Genomic DNA, 25922 nt, shown 5'->3' with positions numbered 1-25922 from the left:
GCATCCTTTGGACACTTAACCCATCACGGTGAATTGGTAAGAGAAAAATCCCTGTATCTCCTTTACATATAATAGTGCATGAAGAAGGGATTACATTTCACAATGCCAAGTTATAAGAAAAGAAAAAAAAAAAAAAAAGCCTGGAGCCTTTGCTTCGTCCCATAGCCCCTGAGAAGAAACAGGCATGGCTGAAATTATACTGGCAGTGTCAGCTGCTCTAGGTGATATCCTTTCTGCACAGGATGGAGTAGGAGGTGGGGAAGAGGGCCTAAGCAGCCTCAAAGGCACAAATCCTATTTTATACATTTGTAAAGGAAGTACAGTTACAGACTGCTCCTCTTTCTGTTTGTGGCTGATCTACTAAGCAGGGCAAAAGAAGTTATTCTTTACTAGCTGGGTACGTTCTGACAAAGCATAAGCAAACAGCTCTGAAAGCAAACACCAAAACCTTAGAAGGCAATTAATATGTCCAGTACGTTTCAAAACCCATATCTGGGTTTGCTTCAGTCTTGCAAAAATCAGTTCTTGGAGGACATCTTTAGCAGCTCACACCTCCAGTTTCCTCACAGGAAACACTTTGCATTAGACAAGCCACTGGAAAAAAAAAAAAAAAAAAAGTATTTCTGAGATATTAAATTTAACTTTCTCCAGTAACAAATTCTGATCTCTAGACTAGAAGCTAGAAGCTTTTGAAACAAGTACTTAGAGACAAGTAATTTGCAACTAAAATGCTTATCAATAATCCTTATACAGGCCTCTTAAATTCCTCTAAGGGGCAGATTTAACACAGCTGAAAGCAGGTGAAAGCTAGATGTTAGTTTAGTGTGGAAAAGATGGGTCATCATGGCTTCCTTTCTCTTTAGTAATAATCTAGCAGCTTTGGAGAAGTTGCAGACACATGTTGACTCTTTAGGAAGTTCCATCGGTGATCAAAATAGCCATCAAAATGGGGTATATCATATGCCACTGATACTTGCTGATTATCACTACTCCTTATATAAACTCCCCTTCTACTAATAGTAATAACTACAGCATTGCCAGTAAGTAGGCGATCCTAACCAAAGCATTCTGCCTTCTTTCTTCCTCCCTCCTCTCTTTTACAGGTGTTTTTTGTTTGTTTGGCTTTTTAGATGATATTTTGAAAATACAGATCACCTTATTTCTCCACAGAGAGAAACTTCCTCTACACTTCAGTCCCAAGTCATTTTCAAGTTTCTATTACTCTCATCAGCACAGCAATCCAGGACCTCAATTTGCCACTCATACCTATCAAGCACCTCACTGCAGTGCTCTGCTGAACAGAGACTGGCAGACATAAAAAAATGTAGCAGTGCTTTGCCAAAAATGTCACTTCAGCACCTGTCACAAACTTTTTGCTAGCTAAAACCTGTCAACTGCAATGTTTGGCTTGTACTATATCAGCAAATGGCACCAGCTATCTTCACAAACCCTCTGAAGATGACTTCCAGATAGGCACCAAATGAATCACATTTAAACTCCATGCCTTTCCAGGGTAACTGAATTATGCTTAAACAGATGATATTGGCCAGCAGAGAAAAGAAAGACCAAAACACAGCAGAAGGAGACTTACAGGTTATCAAACCTGTACCTTAAGCTTTACAAAAATACCACTATTAGGTCTGCACAGCTATCATGGTTTACATAAAACTGTTTCCTATCTGAAACAGCAAAATCTTTTGTGCAACAGTGGGCACGAACAGGAATAGTTGGCATGAATATGAATCATCCCCAAACGAACTTAAACATATTGCTCTAAGTAAGCAGCACTTTCCTGAATATTTAACATGGGTTTGGCAACTATTTAGAACAGGGAAAAATATATGACTGTGAACACTGCATGAAATCCCACAGATGGATACATAGGAAAGACTGGAACACTGTGAAACAGAACTAGTGCCACATGAGCCTGGGGGACTTGCACAGCTAAGTCTCTGTGCACACAACCAACCAGGATCAGGAGAGAGGAACACAGCAGCCTGGAACATGCTATGAGGGCATATATTAGGTTAGAAAGAAAATTGGAAATGAAAGAGTTGGAATGGAGACGAGAGTAAAGAACGCAACAGAGAAGAAAAAAAGCATAGACTTCAAACAAGCAAACCCTTACAATAAATGCAGACGTCACTCACCTGATGAAAACATGGGAAAGGCCTTTTGTTTCTCCTTCACAAATTAAAGATGTATTTTGCTACTGTAGATAGATTTAGAAATGTTCATTACATATGAAAAATGCATATTGCAGAATGCATTCATCCTTCTATTAGCTAGCAAAGAGTTTTTAGGATCGGGGTGAGGAGGGTAGTTTTTTTCTCTAGGGTCAAAGGTAAATCTGCAGTTGAGCAATTGCTAGAAAAGAAAGATCAGTATGAAGCCACCCAAAAGCTCCACAATCTAAATTCCTCTGCAGATAATTAGGAATATTTTATAGCCAGAAGGCAGCAGGTAGACTGGGAACATCAGTCTGCACTAAAATGTTATCCCACAGCAGGAAGCCAGGAAAACCCATGAGACCTTTACATTAAACTGATAGTTGTTTCTGAATTAATGAAGAGCAATAAACTCCAGGACATCTAGCTAATACCACACAAGTTATCCTGCTCTGCGACTCAAACAACTCCTGTTCTATTTGAGTCAGATATGTCAATACATGAAAATGATGGAAATGCTTTAACACGGAGAACAGTCTGCCTTTAAACGCTGCTCTTTTGCCCTCTGAGGAAAAATACTGACGATGAGCCCCACAACAGGAAAGGCATTTTCTCAGCTAACCAGGGAGGCTAGGAATAGGTCACAATTCAAAATCCTCCTAGCACTTCACCACTCTGGTCAACACACACAAATCTCTAGCACTCCTAACTGGAGTCAGGCATCATCCGTTTTTCCAAAGTTTTCGTTATTTTCCTGTGCATATTCATCTCTATATTCCCCAGCCTCATAAATATTTCAAATAGTGTTTCAATGTCTCAATGTTCAAATAGAGATTTGACTGTGTTCATAAAGCAGATTCAAAATCTTAATATTGTCTACCTGGAAGTGCCTTATAGTTTACAATAAATTAAAGTTTCCTGTGTTACTTGTTTCAGAAATATGGATTAGATTTTCAGAAGTGTTTTGTTATACAATATACTGCTGGTAACTCTGAGACTTGAAGAGTTCAATCCCCTGTACAAAAGGCCCAGCCAGAATCAGTCCGGCTCTACTGTAATCAAAGACAGATCTCAGTTCACTTGGCAATCCCATTTACTTCATGAATTTGAAGAAAAAACTAACAAATGGTTTCTCTTAAGAGGTGCTTTCAGTGATTCAGCTTATGAATAATGTGGATCCCCTAATGGGGATTAATCTCTTCCCTTGTTCTTCCACTCTCAGTTCATCTACATACATTAAAAAAGGAAACAACACTAATTCCTGATAAATACCCTCTCAGTTTTGCAGCATTTGTTCATACATTATGCACAGATAAAGAAATAAAATGGTAAGGGAAGAAGCAACCCTATCTCAAACTACATGCTCTTTGTTATAATTTAAATAGAAATTTGAGAGCAAGTATTGTCTGATGGATGCTCGGTTGTGACTACATAAGCAGGCCTGCTTCTATATGTCATCTATCACATTTTGGTTTCCCCAAAGACAACACTGTCTGGTAGTTTTTCTACTGCAAATCACCGATGAAAGCTTTCCAAAAGCACAGTCTACTGCTACAATTGCTTCCACAGACAAAGCATGAGTGTCACCATCAGAACCACAGCTGGGCCAATTCTGAACAACCAAAAATTTCACCCTGTACATTGCACCACAAGCCAGAACTGGCATTGCTTGGTTCAAGTTTAGAGGGTGTCCTGATTTCAGCTGGGATAAAGTTTTTCCTAGCAGCTGGTATGGTGCTGTGTTTTGGATTTAGGATGAGAATAATGCTGATAACACACTGATGTTTTAGTTGTTGCAGAGCAGTGCTTACACTAAGCCAGGGACTTTTCAGCTTCTCACACTGTTCTGACAGTGAGGAGGCTGGGGGTGTAACAGGAGCTGGGAGGGGACAGAACCAGGACAGATGACCCCAACTGGCCAAAGGGATATTCCATACCATATGGAATCACAATGAATGATAAAATGTGGGGGGGAGTTGGTGGGAGGGAAAGGGAGCGGAGGGGAGGACAGGGAAGTTGCTTCTGCTCAGGGACAGGCAGGGCATTGTTCAGCAGGTGATAAGCAACTGCATTATTCATCACTTATTTTGTATACTTTTATCATTATTGCTATTATTATTTCCCTTTCTTTTTTTTTTTTTTTTTTGTCCTATTAAGCTGTCTTTATCTCAACCCATGAGTTTTACCTTTTTCCTCCAATTCTCTGCCCCATCCCATGGCAGGGCAGGGAGAAGAGTGAGCAAATGGCTGTGTGGTACTTAGCTGCATGCCAGCTTAAACCACAGCAGAGGGTTAGACTTCTGGCTGCTTGTCAGGCTCAACAGGGATCTAGATTATCACAAACGCATCCATTCTCTGATGTGGCCTTATATTAGAGCCAGAAATGGCAAGAAGTAATGGAGTGAAGTAGTTAAAGAAGGCAATTAGATGATACTGCATCCTCTTAGACTACTTGCTCTACGGTGTCTGTAGAAAAGCACCAGGTCTGGAAGTTAATAGGATATAAGTTATTTCTGCATTTGCCAATCTGAAATCTCGCTACAGTTTCTTTCCTTAATTTATGACTTTATGTTTTAGCCATAATAAGCTCCAGGGGAAAGGAATAAACCTGCTCATTACAACAAGAGGACAGCAGCTTAAGTCTCACGTATCTCACGCTTACTGTCCTGCTATTTGTTGGGGTCTAATAGTGTTTAGGGACATCAGCTGTTTAAAAGCATGAAATGTAATGGAAAGGTGGTAAAAACAAACAAACAAACAAACACCCTCCGTAATTCCATTTCTGAATGAGGGAATTCTATATCTATGCTGAGTAGCTCTTCCTTTGTGTTTCCGAGCTAAACTTTTTAAGACTAATTGACTCATGTACAGACTGGTAAGAAGATATGGAACAGTGATCTTTCAATAAGACAAGCATTCTGCAGTGTACACTGCATGTAAAGGTGGTCAGAACCCTAAGAGATACTTATATTCTATTAAAATGCAGATTTTAAAACCAAATTTTACAATGATTAGACTTATTTCTGGAATGTCACTCACAAAAAAAGTACATTAAAAATCAATTTTAACAGTTCCAAGCTTTTTACAAGTGTCATGTCAGTATTAACTCACAGAAGGAATTATGCACATTATATTTCAAAAGTTATAGACAAAATGAGAAAATATCTGTTTGAACTTCCCAAGATAACTACTAAAATGCTTTTGGATATTTCAGTATAAGATAACGTATAGAAGGACTTCTCCCCAGTTTGATACCAGCGCCAGTGATAGATGCCCAGAGCCTGGACATGGTCATGGGTCAGCAGGAGAGCACGTGAAGAGCAGCACACAGGAATTCCAGACACTCCAACCAGCAAGTGAACTTCAGCAGGGGCCCAACTTAAATGTCTCTATGTTTATTCACCATGCTAGGTGCATTAGCAAGAGGAGGTAGAGATGTGTGCATGCCTGCAAGGCTATAAACTCATTGGCATGACGTGGTGGGATGACTCCCACGACCGGAGTGTTGGAATGGAAGGATACAGGCTCCTTAGGAAGGACAAGCAGGGGAGATGAAGAAGGGGCATTGCTCTGTGTCAATGATCAGCTGGAGCAATCTTCTCACTCTTCCCTGCAAGCTTGGTAAATAAACTAATGAGCTATATTACCTGCTCTCTAACTATACTTTGTTTATATGATAATTATTATATTATCTGCTACTGTAATTTTGTTTTCACAAGTATAATTCAGAATGTAATATGTTAAATTAAGAGACACTTTATAAAAAAAAAAAAGGATTTAGGGCATACAGATACCAAGCAAGATCTTTAGGATGAGGCCTGTTACTGTTTGCCTTAAATTTTCTGTGTTGCACATCTTACCATTTAAATCTTTGCATTGTTCTCCAAGTAACTTGAGGTTTGAGCTTGACAGTTTTTTGTTGGTGGTGGTTGTTTTTTGTTTGTTTGTATGTTTGTTTTGGTGCTAGAGTAGTATAAATAAAATTATTTGTCATAGAAATCAGTGAACTTACACACAGATTTATTTCCAAAATGTTAGAGAACCAAAACATGGAATGACATGAATTTTGTGAGGTTAAGAACTTTCATTATTTAATTACCCCTTTTAAAGTAAAAAACTTTGTAATCCATATTTTGTTTTCTATATTATAGCTAATCACTAGCTAGTACCCCTTCACATTAACTGGATCTATACATCCATGTTGAGCTGAAAATAGAGCACTCAAAGGATTTTACAGTTTTCTTGACTTAGGAAAAAGCATGTTCATTTCTACAGCAAACGTAATCATTATTAATCTTCCATTTTTCTTTGACTTTTACATGATTAATTTAGAAGCATACTCACACTACACAGAAATAAATGATGCACAGGCACAGAATAAATGTAAAAATGTAAAACACATCTTGTATCTGTATACTGCAGTATTTCTTTTTATTGTCTTCTCTTAACAGAAAGGAGGAAGCATGAAAAGGAGAAGTTCATTTCTGATTCCAGGAGGAGTTAAAATGATTACAAATAAAAGTATTATTGCTGGTAGACTTTAAAATTAGGCTTAAATTTATAACTACTTTATAAAGAGTTAATATGGTTTTAATAGGTTCTGTGCTAAAAGCTAGTGCAAGCTAGAAATAAAATCTGAGTCGATGCAGGCTGGCAAAGCATGAAAAAGTTTAGAATTCTAAATAATCTTAAGAATTGTTTTGCCATTTATTAAAACACTACCTGTAGTGCATTAGCCCTTTTAATGCTAATGCAAGCCTACTAACTGCAATCATCCTCACTGTGTTAAGTAGTGAGTTTCTGCCAACGTGTAAACCCCCTGGAGCAGTTCTCTGAATGGCACTATCAAGTCATCCTTGTCACTCACTAGTCTCAGCTGTCATGATGGCTGACAGCATGGTGTGACAGCAGCCCTCCAGGCTGGCCTCGGCTGGATGGCTATGCCTGCTTGTCATGGGCCACGTGGTGTGCAAAATGCCACACAGCCAGTATTAAAAGCTATAGGAGCCAACCTCATACAAATGTCTCTAGAAAGCATTTTACCAAGAATTTGCTCAGTATTTCCTTTGCACAAATACCCTTTTATCCACAGGTATACACTGTGACTGTTTTCAACGAGTTCAAAGTCAAAACCAGAGTTCCATCATGGCACAAGAAAAATGCCAGTCACAATGCAAGATTACGGGCTTTCACACTCGCACACAAATCACTAGTGGAAAATCCCAGCAACGACTGTTAGTTTATATGGGCTTCCAGACACGTTGGGAAACAGCTGATCATATTTAATTCACAGTCCCTGACCCTGTAATTGATGGCCTCCAGTTGCACGGAGGCTGAGTTTATCAGCCTTCTGAGTTCACAGTATAATTCAGGTTGGAAGAGGCCTCAGGAAATCGTTGTTTCTCCAACTTAACGTTAGAATTTGGACCTGATTTTGCAGGTCCACATGAACTGGAAGAAATAATTCATCAGAAATTTAGAATCCAACTAAAACAGATTACTAGCTAATGCCTTTTAGTCATCTGTGGAGAAAAATAAAAAGAAGATCAGCCTGTAATGACGTTTCTATCCACTTTTGACGGATAATTTGCATTTTCCGCTCAAATCTCGTGACTTGCACTGTGTGAGCAAATGTTCTTTTTGCACGTGGGATACACAGTCATTTGCTTTAGGACAAACTCAAATAGATGTCCATAGGAAGAACAATCTGTAAAAGGCACTGGCTAACCACACTCAAGCTCAAGGAATGAATTTGCAAGTCATAGTTGCATATTCCCAGTTCAGAGTAGACTAGGGATAACACAGCCTTAAGAGACATTATGTTATAGAGATATATAAACAAAGTTACATTAAGATTCACATTGTATGCTTCTTTTGTACCTTCTCTTATTTCAAGAAACCCCATCCTCTTTCCTCAAAGGGACCCACTTCCAGTGTGGATATGATCACTGAAACCAAACCGTCCCATATGCATGGCTGGTATTCTGAATGCCTACAACTGGTCCCCACCCAAACATCACTATACTTGAAAAACCAAATCAAAATGAATCTTATGTATCTCTGAACTGCACATGAATGCAAAAAATACTAGGTTTTATAATACCTTTACATGATCGAATTTAGATGTCAATGTTTTTGAAATGGCTGTTCATCCCTTGCAAAAACAGTAAGACACAGAAATGCAGAGTAGTCTTTTAAGAGCCATAGGTACTAATCAGCTAGGTGGCCATACTGCATACATGATTGAGAATCTCAGTCTAAAAATACCAGCATCAAAAATCAAATGTATGGTTTAGTGTATCTAAAGAACACAGCATGGGCTGAAAATAATGATGCTGTTTATAGGACTATAAAATAATATGTATGCACATTATAGATGTTCTTTAATTTCACAGATGTGATTTTATTCTGTTATAACCATCACGACTCATATTTAAGCATTACAATATACAGAAGAGAACTAAATGAAAGTCTGTCAAGGTTTGTATCACGTTTTATAAGGCACTATAAGTATATATTAATATGAACATGAAAAAATCTTAGTTATGGTCAATACTAAAGTAGACAATCGCATATTAAAACAATGATGATTCTTATGACACCCCACTAAAGGATTCAAAGAGCTACCAACAGAAAAGAATATTCTCGACATAAAACTACCAAAGGGCTATTGGTGAACATTAGACTACACTACTCTGGTCATTCCATACTCATGTGTCCCCTGGCATGTTCATTAGATACTCAAATCTATAAATCTTCAAAATAGCTTTTACAAAGGACCGTGAGCACATCAAAAGCAAGATTTTCTTTATATCTGAACAAAAAGGGACTAAAAGCACACCCCTCCCCCAAAAACTCCTTTGAAAAAGAACAAAACCATCATATTTTCAAGACCAATCTACTGCAGCAGAGTGAATGCCTACCACAATGTAATACCACTTTCTTCATCTGACTTAAGCACCAATAGATTTGTAAGATTGACAGAAATACAACAGATAAGGATAAAGAAGAGCATTTAAGGATTCAATTCTAACAGCACTTCTGGACTCTAAGTGGAAAAAAGATATGCCATAGAACTTCTTCATTCTAAATCAATATGACACCCATATTTCTGTGCAAATACTAGTATTCTTCATAACCCCAGTTTGCTATTATGAACACACAAATGTTCATACATAAAACAGTATGAAAGGAGATGTTTGTCTCTTCTGGGTTATTTTTGTCTCCAAGCACAAATATACATGTTTTGGGAAGTATAATTCCCACCAGCTATAAGGGGCCACTTTTCATCTAGTGTAAGTGGAAGAATATGACTGCAGTAGATCAACAATAAAATGTGAATCTTGGTATTGAGCAAATATATAATGTTCACCTCTGTGCTGAAATAAAAATACCTACAGTTTTTTTTTTTTTTTTTTTTTTTTTTAATATGATAAGCTAGAGCAAATTTAATCTGATGAGTTCAGGATGGTTTGGAGGCATTCTTGAGTTCATGTCATTATAATCGTGGAAAATAGGGACTCTCCAGCTACATCTTGACCTAAGATGCAATGTATCAGTGAACTGGTACATGACCCCTTCTGCTTTTCATCTGCAAAGGATACAAATTGTGCTGTTAAACTTGAGATTCAGCTGTTTGACCTCTCAGCTCTAGCAGGTTCCTTTTCAGTCCTGAGTTATTTGGAAAAACAGTTATCTTCCCATTCAACTGAACAGCAGCAGTACAACTGCTGGGCCCTACTAGAAGCTACTGAGTTCAGAATCATCATTAGATCACACTTCAAATATATGAAGGCTTTAAAGTTAGATGCCCAAATCCTCCTCAAGTTCCCAAATCCTGTGGGTCATTCAAAATACAAGCTACAAAATGCAGATATTTTCTTTGCTGTTTGTTTGTTTAGCCTAACACAAACCATCCTCTATTCATAGTTTGTTTAGCCTAACACAAACCATCCTCTATTCATAGTATCTACATATGCAAAAGGAATCACTCCATCTGCCCCTTGGTTCAGAAGCCACCCATCATTTACTTCATCATTTGGAAAAAAGTGTAAACAAACCAACCTGTTTAGCCAACTGATCCTTCTTCACCAAGCCAGTGGCTGCAGCAATGTTCCCTGCGCCTTCCACTGTCTTCTGTGCCACTGCCGTCACTCCTGTCACCACAGCTCCCCCAACATTAGATACTTGCTCTTTGGTCTTCTCAGCCACTGAGGAGAAGCAGAAGATGGAAAAACACATTACAGCTCAGGGAATTTTAAGTTACTGACATTTTCAGAGAGTCATATTTATGACTGACAGCTCATTGTCATGAAAAACCATTGGGCCATTACACTTTGTGTACCCCAAGTGGATCTTCAGAAATGAGACTCAATCTGATCATACTGGAGCAGCACAGGTAAAAATAAGCTTCATCTGTGGCTCAATTTCTTTCATGTGAAAGACATTCAACATATGCATTCATGTCTAGCCGCACTTTAGGGAAGAAAAGTCATTACTTAAGGGCCCTGATTATGCCCAGCTCACTGTGCAATGGATAGTAATCACATTCAATACAGTACAGTTTGGAAATGCATTCCAATTAGTCCATCAAACACACTTGCTGCATATTACAGGGCATGGAAGACAATGTTTTTTTACTTTGGACACAAAAGCTATTGATTATTCTTTTTACTTTTTTTTTTTTATTTTATATATATATATAAATATTAATATACTTTTAAAATATTTTTTAATAAGCAGAGCTACTATTACTTGACCAGAGAATTTCTAATACAACATCTTATCTGATTTTCTGAGATTTCTGCCCAACAGCTGATGTTTCCATCCATAACATACTAATCTACAAAAAGATTGAATGCCAAAAATGCCAAAGCAAACCGAATTAATAGCTTACTTCAAAGCCCCAGGGAAACAACAACTCATTTAGCCTACATATACATCAGTGGTTGCCTTTCTACCTTTCAGAGTATTACTGAATTCTTTCTGCTCATTCATTCCCAAGCGTTCTTCCCTGACAGAAACTTGTGCTATAGTGAAACCACTCTAAGAATAAAGAGAACAGATGACTTCATGCCTTCAAGTTACAGGGCCAGATTTTCAGGGAAAAAGGAAAAAACAAAAACAAAAAACCCACAAACAAACAAACAAAAAAACCCTCATTTACTTATCTAAACAAGGGACTGTTGTTAAAAAACATCCAGAACATAGCTTTGTAATTCCAACTAATCTTGTATTTTCCTCCAGACAAAATTCCATCTGAGCCATAAATTGTATTCACAGTCCTGAAATGTGGCAGTGAGAAGAAGGGACCTAATGCAAAATCCAGAGAGCATAATTTCTAAAATGAAACAGTACGGCTTGATAGTAAAAGAATAGAGGAATTGCTTGGACATATTTAAAAAAATATATAAATAAAGCAAATCTATGAGGAGTTGTTCTGGAAAGCAGAGAAGGTAAGTGAAAAGAGATTTGGGTTCACTGTAGTGATGCTCTGAGATATAATGTAAAGACACTCTGAGAAATGCTAGTGAAGTTGCCCTAGAAATCTAATCCATTTAAATAAATGCTTTTAAAGTTGCTGTGTTAACTGTCTTTTAGGATACTTATAAAGACCTACTTGTCTTTTTTTCATAGGACTAAGAGTTTGCCAGTTCTGGTGATCTTATGATGCTCTAGGGTGTTGATATCATGTGAAACCTAAGGTGCAATAACACATTTTGTTACATGAAGAAAAATGATTCAAGAGGCTAGACACAGTCAAATGCGAACTAGAACCACAGATCCAAATAAATGTGTGTTCACAGTTGTTCAATTAATCCTTTCTTACTGTTTGAGCTCTAAGGTCCTGCTAGTTTTGCTATTTTTGAATAGTTTCTGGTGTAAAACCCTTGGCTGGTAAGGGGACTGACACACCTCAAAGTGCTGAACAGCTAAATATGCTTTTCAGTTAGTGACTTTCCAAAGCCAGGAATACTAGACTGAGGATTTCCTTGTTTTAAGGTATGACCCGGTTGCACCAGGTTTAGTTGCATCAAGACACTAAAATGAGGACTTCTGGCTGTGATTCACAGGAATACAGAGAGCATGCTATTTGCCAGGTTGCCCTTTCTCAGAACTTCTGTAGAGGAAGAAGTGTTGCTTTTTGGTCTTACGGGGTGTTAGCTTGTGTATCTGACTTGCCTATCTAATTAACATGTCTACAGGCCTTTGACTGTAATAATTCATCCATTTTCTTTGACTGTGCATAATTCATCCATCTTGCTCATCTCCCAAGGATAAACAGCTAAAAATGTACAGTTTCAAAGATGGAATATTTACAGGGCATGTCCTGATAGTCAAAGAAAAGCACTGGTTTGTGGAAAGCTCGAGGTGAAAAAGCCATCTAACTCAGTACTTCAAGCAGATGTCAGTTTCCTGAAGTGAAATGAAGACATGGTCTCAACAGTTAAGAACCGTAGTCAATCTTTTTCTTAATTCTTTTATATGATCATTCTTGTGGTTTTTTTTTGTTTGTTTGTTTGCTTGTTTTCCTTAATATTCTTAGTCATTGGTATTCCATTGCATTTGTTTTAACTTTACCAGGTGTCTTATAGTGAATGTATAAATTAAAGAACCCACTTATGGCTTCTTTGTAAATGAATTCTTCAAGTACCTAAGGCAATCTGATCATCCAAAATAAATATTCAAAAGTGTATTTAGTGCAGTCAGAATAATGTTATTAATCCAGAGAAAGCATGTAGTTTTCATCTACTTCTATTGCTCGAAATAGAAAGCAAAGTTCTCATTTTGGAATGTTCCAAAAGTTTCATGTTAAAAGCTTGTATTACCCAGTTATGTATGATAAGTAGGGACAAAGAAACCTTAAACACCAATAATTTTTGCAGTATGCTATAGTCAGTATTAGAACTTCTATTTCAATGTTAGCCTTGGCATGGCCTTTGTACACCATTCTGGATCACTTACTCTACAGGTGGACACAAGTAATCGGGCAATAGCACAGCCAAGCTTTACAGAAGCTCATTTACTGTTTCTCAGCACTGTGATGCAAAGCAGACATCAACGTTACAAAGACTTAATGGCTTAAGATCATTAAACAACCTAGTATTTAGATTAATTAGCTGGTATTAACTCCCTGCATTCTGAACTGATTTGTTTGTGTGCACTAAATGCTTTTCCCTTGATACTACTTAGTGTAATCAATAAAACACATAAGACTGGAAACCTATTTTGTTTTTCCTTCTGTTGTTATTAGGGTTACAGAGCTGAAGGCTTAAAAAGTTGGAGCTTATTTACAGAATCACTCTGGAAATACAGCTTTGATAATGTTTTTGTATTCCTCAGAAATAGGAAAGTAGAGTTTCTCCTGCTAATATTAGTGCCTTTGCAGATCTGTGCTATGTGTATAGTTTTCTGGATTTATCTTAATGATTCTGATTTCCAAAAGACAGTATCTTACTATCTGCCCTCTATCCATTTTGCATTTTCATTCAACAGCTAAACTCCTTTCAACCAGTTTAATGGGCCAGAATTATTGAGGTTGTGGCACAATAACCATTATTCTCAAGCTTTGGGTATTTCACTTTGAGTCACCCTTTTCCTAAAGTGGAAGAGGAGCTTTTTGCCTAAAATGAAATTTGCTTAAAATTCTCAGTAACATTGTTACTATTCATAGTTGCAGCACAGAACAGATATGTTCTCCTTATGTTTTGCTTTGTAGTCTGTTTTATATCTTGCAGAACAAAAATTAACATCTTTTCAAAAATTTTGTTCTCCTACCTAAGATTTCCTGTCTTGCTGCACGTATTACAGCAGATCAAGATGGAAGGAAAGAACTTCCTCAGTAAGCTATCCTGCTACAGAAACCCACCTCTTCAGCAAGTTTCACACATGTGCAAATGGCCTTGACTTTTATTCTAACACAAAGCCCAGCTTAGTCAACATCACTTCTATTAACTTGCTTGCTAGTGCTTTCCGCTGCTGTTCCCACATCTGTGATATGGGATATATATGCCTCAAATCTCATTCTACTGCAATCATCTACTGGTTACAGTAATGATCTCTCTGAGTATTTCTCTTAATTGAGGTTTACCATTATGAGATTTCAAACCTCATAACAAGAGCATAGATCTGTTTAGCCTGCGGCTAAATTCTGAGGGCCTGTGAGGGATGTTCTGATCAGTTTTGTTACTAAAAATACTATTGGTTTATTTCTCAACTGATTATGTGCATTGTGATATTTTGTACTGCCAAGTTAAGTCCAGCTACAGTTGTTTATCCTTGGTATTGGCCTGTGCGAGCACAGATGAATGACACACTGGTTGTACCCAAATCAAAAGAAAGAAGAAATCCTTTTCTAATCCCACTCTCATTTGTTTTCTATTTTCTTAAGGGAAAAACACCTTCAATTTCTTGACCAAGCATCTTCTTCACATCTCTAGATGTCCCATAACCTATAGCAGAAAATTTCACAATCGACTCTATGCACTATGGTCAGCTCAGGTTTTCCTGCATTCTGTATAGGTATAAGACTTCCATTAATTTTGCCACCCACTTATCACTCCAAATTATTGGTTAGTTGTTTCAGTTCATATCTAAAATGAACCCTGCAAATCAATTTGAAATGCAAATTTACTCTTTTTCAGTGTAGAAATACCAATGAACATATATGCCCAGCATTAACTTCAAAGTTTGAAAGTGTTGTTGCTACTGAGAAATTATGCAGTTCTAAAAAAATATATATATAAAAATAAACAAAACCTTCATAACTGTGACAAATTCAAATTAGTTTATCAAAATTCTGAAATGTGTTTCTTTCCTGTAAGCTATTTCCCTCTTTTCTTCCCACCCAACCAGTTCCAGAGAGACATATTGGTGAGTCACAAGAATCTTTTAGGAATGGAAGGAGCAATGGGGCATGTCCATACTGTCATTGTAGCATGACTTTATCTGAAACCAGATTATTTGTAGATCTCAATCAAGGACGAAGAACCACTAAGAATACCAATGATACTCAGGTATTAAGTTCATGTGGAATTCTCTGCTGCCACGGATACAGTCATAGTATAGTTATACTATACTATAGTTATATTTAGCTATACTAGAGACAGCCAGCTTAATGGTAGCTTGGGTACAATCATGCAGGCTGCAGATAACAGCAGTGATTACACTGCAGAGCTGTTAATGACTGCAGAGGTGAAACTTCATTTTGCATCACTGTTTCACTGTGGATAGTCAAAAAGACTTAGGCATGGACAAGCTGCTGACACTGCTGTTTGCCTTAACTGCAAACACTGCCAGTGATTTTTCCTTTCTACCCAGCTCTTACAATGCCAACTGTATAGAGGAGGTTCCTTCCACAATATTTTCCCTCCTTCATGTATTGCAGTAGTTCCTGTCTGTTCCACTAGCATCAGTCCTGTCTGACTGGTTCTATGAAGTCCTAAAGCAAAAGATTAAAGTCCTCCCGACATATGTCCAAGTCCCTACACACTTTGTCTTCCACGTTCCTCCTTTAGTGACACTTCTCCACTCCCACCTCCAGATACCGCTGTTCCTCCTCAGATCACAAGGAGACAGACTTGGGCATAGTCTGTCAGAAACCAGGCTTTTTTTCCACAAGATGTTCTTCACAGGAAAAAAAAAAAAAATTATTTTATGCCAACTAGTTTATAACTTTCTGGCATCGAATATTTTACCTTTGGCAATAAACAAAGAACAGAAAGACCCTTGATTTTTCTACTTCTACAAACACATGCTATTTCCTTCTGTTAAGGAATCTGGTTTCATTAGCCTCCTGGCTCATCCTGGTATTGTTTGACTTCAATTCAGAATATTGCTCAGAAAACTCTCCTCACACTTAAACAGCTATATTAAATTTACATGTTCAACTGTAAAACATAAAACTTTATACATTTTTGAGAAAATGAACGTTGCTTTCTGCCTCTCAGTTTGACTACATTTTTCCATCCTTCAAATATTGGAGTGCTGTCAAAGAAATACACCTAAATTTTTAACAGACAAATGGTTGGTTAAACAAAAGTAGGGAAGCAGTTGAAATTGAAAGATAATTATCTTACCTGTTGTGACACCATGAACAACTCCTTCCTTGGTCCTGGAACCTAAACAGAGAACAATATTAGGTTGAAAATACTTGTTCTTAAGTACTGGTAAAGACGAGATGGATAATAGAGCAAAGTGAATAGATAGATTACATACAGTTGCACACAGCATTTCCTAAGATGATTAAAATTAATTCAAGTGAAATTAATTCAAGAGATATTTAATCTAATGGAAAGACCAACACTATCAATGAAGAGCAACTGTGTGAATGTAGATTGACTATAGAAATGAGTAACACTGGAAACATTGCTGCAGCTTATTTCTTGTATATATTGACTTCACTGCCATTCTTTTAATAGTCACATTAATTAAGCCTGCCATTCTGCAAACTCACACGGACAACTCTGCACAGAAGTCATCTTACTGTTAACATCCTAATGAGACTCGTGCATGCATTTTTAGAAGATTAGAGCCAAAGTTCCCAGAAGATCCTTATTACTTATTGTAATAACTCTTACTTAGATCTTGGTTTGCAGGGGTTAACAAGCATTACTGAGCCTGTGGAAAGACCCACTGGTTAAAATCATGGGGAGCTTGTAGGTTAGCCAGACTTAGAAGGAATCTGAAAGGGACACATAAGGTAGTAGACAGTACTCAAACGTGAAAATGCCACTGGAGTCAAACCCAAGGTCTGCCTAATTCAGTTTGTTTCCTTGTCACAGACAGAACAATCAACATAAAGATTCTACAGACCAAAATCTAGAACTTGTGCTATACTGAGACATAACGTAAGACTTGTGTGAGCAAAGTAATTTTGCCACACTGAAGCCAAAACACATTCTGGAATGCCTATGTGAAAATATCATGATAATGACTTTAAAAAAAAAAAAAAAAAAAACACAAAGAAACAGAAAAAAAACTATAAAAAGTTACCTTATTTATTATTTAACTTTTACTTTGTATACCATTCAGTATTTCAGACATCATAATTTGTGGTTCTGACTTTACACTTCCAATCTCTATAAAATTTTAGCATTATCACTATGTATAAATATAAACATACACAACATGCTATGAGCAGAAATATATTACAAGATAATAAGAAAACAACAGAAATGTATTAGAAGAAAAAATACTTTTTCCACAATTCTATATAATACAATTAAACACTGAAATAACAAACAAGCTCATTCATCAATGTGTCTTATTTGCTGCTAGTACCAATTTGTAGAGCTTAAGCCATGGCTCTATCAGATTGGTTACAGCATTGAAAAGGTTTTGTTATCTATGAGCAAAAGCATTATTCCATTATAAAAAATAAAAAATTGTTGCATCAAGTAAAATGACTTCCCGTTCTTTAGCTAATGAAGAGGATAAACATTGAGAAATCTTCCTTCCTCCTTATTTTGATTTTCTCTTTAAAAAGCAGTAGCTTGTTTTCTCTCATTGAAAATATTTACCACTGAACGAGACATTAATTTTATTAAATACAAGGTGCTAATGTCTAAGGACTTGTTTTAGAATTTTGATTCTCAGTCTGGCAGCACCATGAGAGCTGAACAAGCAAAGTACTTCAAACATACTGGAATACAAGCAGATGACTCGTTCTACCAACTGCTAGAAAGAGACTAAACACTATTTTAGGCTTACAACATGTCTGTTGGAATGTATGACATTAAGGATGTACTTTTTACTTCATTGTTTGACCTGACCAAAATCTCATTCATGTTGTTGAAGTTATTGCCTGCAATCCAAGCCATCAGCAAATCCAAACCTGTGAATAGCAAGTATGCAGTTCCCTAGGGCTGAGATAGTTGAGGTAAGAGACTGATGGTATGACAGAACTCCCTGGGGCCTTCTGCAATGCATGTATCTCCAAGGAACATCCACAATTGATTCCTATCTCGTGTAAAACTGCTATAACCACAGCTAATCTAGAAACGCTAGTCTCTTTCCATTGATAGGCTTTGTTTTAGTGAAAACACAACTAGCAGACCTGTATAGGATATATATATATATATGTAAATAACCAGCTAAGCAGTGGTCCAGACCTCACAGCATATGTTAGAGCTAAGCATTATTTGTCCCATTACTGCACACTTACGTGGAAGTAGCTGTTTCTCCACTTAGAGCTACAACAGGACCTGTAAGTACATTGGGACTTGACAGAACAGGCCTATAAATGCAACAGCTGAATTTGGTAGGATGGCTTCTGGCGGGGAACAAACGAAAGCTGGTTATCCGCATAGTTTCTCATAGAAATAGTCTTTCATTCTGCCATTTCCAAAACATTGACAATCTTGCTCTTTATACCATGCATAAGAGGAAGATTGCCTATGGCAGGGGGTTTGGAACTAAATGATCTTTAAGGTCCCTTCCAATCCAAATAATTCCATGATTCTATGATTGGAAGAATTAGAATATGGGTAATATAAAGACAAAAAGGGCCTGACACGGACCAGCACTACTTGGGTGAATCAAGAGCAATAGCCGTACATGGCAATGCTACTTTTCCTTGTTATAATACACAATTGTGTGAGCTGGAGGGAACCAAATCCCCATTTTTTGCCTTTATGTAATTATCTAAAATACAACAGTCTCTCTTCACTTCATTATTTATCATGATCAGTATTTATTCCAAAAAAGAAAGCATCTATCAGCAGTTTGGCAGTACACTCATTTCTTGGCCCTCTGAGAGATGACCAGAATATTCCAAGCAAGCCTTTACTGAGATTCAGGCCACTTAGTAAGAGCTGGATGAAGACAGGGAGACATAACCCAAATTAGGGGAAGGCGAAGTCATTGTCTAAGGAAAATACTTGTTCACAAGTACTGAAGCCCATTATTCCACCAGATGGACCTTGAGTCCCATTGACTACTCCACCAGCTGCTATTACCAAAGGAAAATAAGAAACCTTAAGAAAACAAAGTGCAGCAGAGGAATTTGGATGGTCTTGCCAAACAGGTCATCACTGTACTTATCTACTCTAAGGGCAGTTAATACAGGATATAATAAATTCTTCTGTTACCCATTCCTCACCTGATAAGCTATTTCTCCATTCTGCTATGATTTATAACAGCCAAAATGATCAGATTGGAAATTTTCATTCCTGAGAACTAAACATGCACTCGGGAGTCAACTGAGCACAAACTGTAGCTCCCCGGTACCAACACAGAGCTCAAATGAATTCTTCAGCAGTGTATCACTGACAGCATGCAAGAGCATTATCCTCACTCACAGTTCCTGGTTTCAAAATAAGCATGGGTAAGCATTGCCACTCTTTTCCTTACCGCATAGCACCAACAAGTTCTGAAAGATACATGGAGACCCAGTTCTGAATTTATGGCACTCATGATCCAGCACAAGACTGCTGAGTCGCTGTCCTCCTTTCTAATCAATGACAAGGTGCTTCTTTGACATAGAGAAAAGTCCTGGTGCTGCACTGGCCACTACAAAGCCACTGCATTTCAGCTGGCCAATGCTCAAGTACATCAGCAGAGGAAATTAGGAAAAAGCTAACTGAAAGCATATAACCACACTATAGACTGTATTGAACTGTCTGTATTGACTGTATTAGTTTTTTTTAGGTTATTAAAAAGCAGGACAAACATGGTAGGAAGGAAGAAAACAGACTTCTGCATGAAAAAGAGAAAGAATCCACAGTATATCCTTCAATAGACACCCTCAGTGTCAAGAACTTTTTTTCCCCCCACAATGACCACATTTGATTCTAGCTTTTGTTAATAGACCTGTATTATGTAGAAGTATGTTTCAACCTTTTAGTGTAGCCATATAGCTAACCATAACCCAGACAGAAAGGTCCAGATATTTTCATTATTTACTTAAATAACACTCTTAAATTCCTCAAATTCTACTAATAAAATTCCTCCCTTAAATGAGAGACCATCGCACCTCGGGGTGCCAGCAATTTTGTATTTTATTAATTCTTTAATCACAGTGGAAGACTGAGTGTCATGGAGGTGACTGTCAAATCTGAAAATGATTAACAGGTCCCTCTTAGCCCAGTTTTGTCAGGCTCTTCTTTGCAAGATGTCAAGTAGCTTTCACAACAGAATCTGGCTGTGAAATTTGTATCTGAAAATCCACCTACAAAGGCAAGGAGAGAGAAACCTTTAGAAGCCCTAATGCAGTATCCTGTTCCTTCCCTGTGATTATAAAGGGTTTTCACCATTTTTCAGACTGCAACCATTATCAGCCTACAGAACCAAGAGATTATCACATCAGCCTTTGCTAATGCTGTTCAGGAGATGAGTTGCCCCTGCTGTGTGCTAGGGAAGCAGAAAGAGATATACCCAGTTCAGAAATTGAAGGGTGTTCAGGGCAGTCTGAAAATGCTGCTTTGGCAGGGAGCATAGAGCTGTGACCTACTTTCAGCTGGCCTCTGCCAGACCCAAGCCCTCACAGAAGTCCCCTAACACCACTACAACACTTCAATGATTTCTGCTCTGATGTTTGCTCTCCTAGTTTTATTTCTAGCTTTTCCATTTACAGCTGGAAAACCTGAGGAAGCAATAATCCAGCGGGCTTATCTCTGTGGTCCATACCCTGTCGCTGATTGTGTTGAAAATTCCTCTATGGAAGCTGGCTTGCTAGATCCAGGCACACACCCAGACAGATTACCTGCCAGAAATCTGGGGAAGAGCTTCTGATGTGATGAAAGAAAGGCTCTTTTGTCTGCATGACTGAAACTATGCATATAGCTCTTTCCTCCTGAAAAGCGGTCATCTGCTTCAGGAAGGGTCCTTCACCATTACGGCAGTCATATGCACAGATCCCTATTACGGCTTAGGACTCTGTTGTCTTATTATTTTTGAAATAAATAGCAAGCCTGCCCTCCAAAGTTCAACCTCATAAAAATAGGAAACCTGTTGCCTTTGGGAGGAGAACTAGGTTCAAATGTTACTATGATCAGGAGAACATGTCAGGCACAAAGATTATTTCAGTACACAATGCACGTTTTTAATACAAAGAAATCAATGACTCTAAAAGCATGTTCAGGAATGACAAGGAAATGAAATTAAACAAAGAAAGCCATACCCTGAAAACTAACTCCACTATCAAGCACAATGTGCAGTGAAAGAACAGCTATTTTGATACGAAAAATGAGCAGACGCTCATTTTAAAATAGACTCATCTTACAACTAGTTTTCAAAATGACTTCCATCTCTGTTGGCAAGAGCACGAAGCTTTGCTACAGCTCAGCAGGAGAAAAGTATATTCCAAATAAGTAGTCCAAACTATCTGGAGCAGAAATAATTTTTTACAGACTGACATTAGCCCGCAAGGGCAGAGGGAATCCTGGAAATACATAGGAATTGAAGAAACCCCAGTGCTCCCATTTAAAAGAAATGTCTCCAGTTTTCAACTCCATTCAACTTCTCTTTGATATCTGTGTGCATCTCCCTAGGTTCAAATAGCATCCATTACAGAACTGACCTGCTATAAAACCATCAGAGCATAAAGGACCTACAGAAAACAGTATATTTTCCATTCTGTTACAATACAAATTAATTTGATGAACAGAGAAAGAGGTTCCATAATTTTTTTAAATGATCATTTATTCATATGGTTTGGAAGATTCTTTTCCTGTGAATTTTTCATGGTGGCATTTGCAAGAGAGTCTTCTAAAACCTGATACTTGCTAAGTGAAGATGACGATCATGCAGTCAACGTACCAATCTGGGATTTGAAGATTATCTTATCCCTGGCTCTGTACAAAATTCTTGTGTGGCCTAGGTAAGTCAATTTACAACTGCTTCCCATTTTCCACCTTGCTGCCTGGGGGGCTACCTGCTCTACCTCACTGACTGTAAAGGTGCTTCTTGGAGGAGCCATGGAAAATAACTGGTATGGATATGCAATATTAAGTACAGAACATTAATTTAAAAATTTGACTTCAGAAGACAAGGAGCTGATACTTTGATACACAAAACATTACCACTGAGGATCTGTATTTACGATTTGTGAAAGAAGAGAATAGGCTCCTTTCTATGGAGTGTACACCTTTCCACTTACCTTCATTTTATTCCAGGAAAAGCCATGGGCATGTCTTAGGTTGAGCTCCTGAATTAACCTCTCAAGTTTCTTCTCTCAAAACCCTGCTTAAAACCTATGAATTCTACAGGATTGTTTTTTTACACTGTTTTTTACCTCTTCAGCCTTAACCTAGCAAATGTATTGGATACAGTGTCAGCTAGTCACCTGTATTGTAAGGCCCCTTCTACAGCACAATCTTGTCCTGGATGCTGCTACAAATACGGCTCCACAGTACAGTCATGCACGGCCAGCAAAACACAGTGACATATGAACCATCAAGTCACATGAGAACCAAGTGACATAAGAACCAACAAGAGAACGCTTAAAAGACTTGGAGCTCAGGAAGGCTCAACTCTCATCTTGTTTACTTTGCAATAGTCTCCTATGAGTGGTTACACATTTTTTTTTACAGAAGAATAGGTCTGATGAGAATCCAGATCTTTCTTTCAGATGAACATGAAGGTCAGAGTACACCAACCAGCAGCATGAACTCTACTGTCCACCTACCTACATAGAGGACGCCTTCTTTCGTCTTTCCTGCTGCTTCTGCTACACCCTGCTTGGTTTTTTCTGCTGCTGCTACGACTCCCTCCTTCGCCTTGTTAAGTCCTTTCATGAACACATCCATGGCTGAAGAATTTCTTCACACAACACTAGAAAAAAGAGTACACTCTGAATAACAGTTTTTCAGCTTCTTTTTTTTTTTCTTCTTCTCAGAAAAGGAAGATTTCATTCAAACTGATTGACATATCCATTATTTTAGAATATTATTTATATCCATATACTATGTAGCTTTGATCTACATCTCTATTAGAGTTTAGAAATACTCACACACCTCTCTATATCTAATGTTGCATTCAGTATTTCAAATAAACAGTTAAATAAATAGAAAACCAAGGAGTACAGTTACACAAATTGCCTTTATATTTTCTCACATGCTGCCATAAATAGTAAGTCAAACAGCACTGCAAGAATGGTCCAAGAAAGGCTTGGGGGTTTCCACAGAAACCTACAGTGAGGTTGCTGATAACAGTGCTGGTTGGATGATGGATTCATTGCCTACCACCATTTCCTCCAAAGGACAGTTCTGTGCACGTACTGACTGCAAGATTTAGTCCTGTGATTTGATGATACTCCATCTTATCCAGAGGCCAACTTAAACACTAGCAACTTCAAAAACACCCCGTCTAAATGACAAATGTTAATTTGCTATTTTTAAAGAACCTTCTGCTATAACCCAAAAGGACTGGAGCAAATACAAAACGCTGCTTTTCCAGTAACCCAGCAAATTGTGCACAGTCCATGTCACTCTTCTGGAAACTGAGTTTTCCCAAATGTATTCTCCACTTATATCAGGACTGAGAAAAGATTTTACTAAAAAGCAGAAGCAGGAATACACAATTTTAACAGTGCTGCACTAAAGCTAGCAAGGGAGTTCTGCAGCAGGTATACAACCCAGGACTGCATTTAAACTACTAGCTAATTAATAGTAATTAAAACCAACAAGTCAGGGTTCCTTCAACGAATCTATTAACAATAATCCTTTCTCTTCTTCCACCGACACAGAAAGATGTGGTGCCTGCTATTTTCTTTCCTCTGCCGGAGTCCGAGTAGGAGGAATGGATGTCTAGGAAGGCATCTGCGCTGCCGCAGCTTTCTACTAACTTGTGACGAGCGTTTGAAGAAAGGCAGGATTAGTGCTCCAGGCACACTGCCCACGGTACCTGTCACCCTGGGGCTGCGGGGTGCCTTGTGCACACACATTTGGGGGCAGGCAGCCCCCAGCTCCGCCGACACTGAGGGGTCCCCGGGGCAGCGCCGCGGCCAGATGCGGGGGCACCCGGGGGCAGCAAGGAGATAAGATATCTATACATAACTATATATCCCTATGTAAATCAAATAACGGGCACCTGTGGAGGGAGGGAGGGAGAGGGCAGGGCGTAGCGACCATATATATGTATATAAATATATAGCTGCCTACTGAGGGGGAGGCAGGGCGACGTGACCAGATAGACACCCAGAGGCTTCGGCTGACCTGCCGTCGGCACAAGGTGGCCACAGCGCCCGGCTTCCCTCAAGGATAAATGTATATGGGATTCAAGGATTCATGTTCAAGGATAAATGTATATATGTATACCCACGTACACACACCTATATGCATGCGCGCACACCTTGTACCCACGCACACCTATGGCTGCCCAGCCACAAAAGCTCAGTCCCAGGCACTACCGAGAGGGAACAGCGAGGTAGGAGCGAAGGAAAGGCTCCGCTCGATCGCTCGCTCGCTCCCTCCCCAACCCGACCCGACCCGACCCAGCCCAGCCCTGCCCTGCCCTGCCCCCGGGGCGCTCTCCCCGCCGCTTACCGCCGGGCTCCACCGCCGCCGGCTCCGGGCCGCTGCGAGGAGGCTGTGGGCGGGGGGAGGAGGAGGAGGAGGTGGTGGAAGATGATGATGAGGAGGAGAGCGATGCGCGGAGAGGGCCCCTTCTCAGCACATCCCCGGGGCGGGGGAGCGCGGGCTGGGTCTCCTGGCGCCGCCCCGACGGCAGTGCAGCGGGGAGCGAGTGTGAGGGAGAGGCAGGACGAGGGGAGGAGAGGAGAGAGGATGCGCCGCGGGGAGGCAGGCAGGGAGCGGGAAGGAGGAGCGGAGGAAGGTAGGGAGGCTCCCCCCCGCCTCCAGCCCCGGCTGAACGAGGGTTGCCGAGGGGCACGATGAGGTAGGAGCCCCCGTCCAGGCTCCGCAGACCGCGGGGGGCACGGGAGCAAAAGGGGGAGACCGGGCATCTTGCCCTCTCCCCCCGCTCTCACCAAAGGCAGAAGCTCCGCGAGCTGTTGATGGCGATTTCAGCAGCACAGCCATGTTTCGCTTCACCGACGGCTCAGTAAATTTTCTTCAATCCCTTAGTTACTTTTTCTTTCTCTTCCAAATCATCAGGCCTAAATGTCTCGAGTTAACTGATGCTGTTCTCTCAAGTCTTATGATCCCGGCACATTTTTAAGGATGGCAGGAGATGGTCTTGCGAATGTAATGTGTGTTAACACTACCACACACACTAAATAAATAAATAAATAAATCTTCATCCCAGATCAGGAAGAGAAACCCAACCTTACTCCTGCCAGATCCCTGCACCTCTCCTAGTATCCTCCACCTCATCCTGTACCTCTCCATCCATCCTCCTAGCCCCAGGGCCACTGCTGCTCCTTCCTCTCTTGATACCCTGAAGTCACTTTTCCTCCAGAAAGGGAAAGCTATCAGACTTCTCTATTTTGGTTTCAGAATTTAGTCATAAAAAGCCAAGATCAGTAGGAGACAAGGTATCAGAACAGATGGACTTTCAGCTTCAGTACATCAGTTAGCATGCTGTATAAAATCCTGCAAGACCTGCGGAAACAGTTTATTTTTTATTGCATTCCAAAAGAGGAACAGAATATGGTATAGACAAGATACAAGGATGGGAGTTGCACGGAACATCTTCCATCCATCATCCTGTGCAGGCAGCTGATGCGCCCCTGGTTTTATTTCCCTTCTGAACACGTAGCGCAGAGTTTTCAGCCTTTCAGGTTTCTTTATAAGCCTTAATATTTCTCTACTGTTTGGTAAAATTTCTTTTGTTTCATCCCACTACTAGTTTTAA

At 39.2% G+C, this 25922-nt stretch overlaps 1 protein-coding gene across 1 annotated transcript in view; it reads right to left on the bottom strand.

Annotated features, from left to right (window-relative positions):
* The window catches only part of SNCA (synuclein alpha), a 70083-nt gene extending 45221 nt beyond the window's left edge, over nt 1-24862 (bottom strand). Inside the window, exons 1-4 of the mRNA XM_040556414.1 lie at nt 24653-24862; nt 22795-22940; nt 16247-16288; nt 10233-10378 (exon numbers count right to left, since the gene is read on the bottom strand). Of these exons, the coding sequence (XP_040412348.1) occupies nt 10233-10378; nt 16247-16288; nt 22795-22915 (309 nt within the window). The 5' untranslated portion in view covers nt 22916-22940; nt 24653-24862. The remainder of the gene's footprint in view (nt 1-10232; nt 10379-16246; nt 16289-22794; nt 22941-24652) is intronic.
* Between the last annotated feature and the right edge of the window lie 1060 nt (nt 24863-25922).

The sequence above is a fragment of the Cygnus olor genome, chromosome 4, assembly GCF_009769625.2.
Source record: "Cygnus olor isolate bCygOlo1 chromosome 4, bCygOlo1.pri.v2, whole genome shotgun sequence".
In the NCBI taxonomy this organism is placed as follows: Eukaryota; Metazoa; Chordata; class Aves; order Anseriformes; family Anatidae; genus Cygnus; species Cygnus olor.
This window is presented reverse-complemented; position numbering and strand designations above follow the sequence as displayed.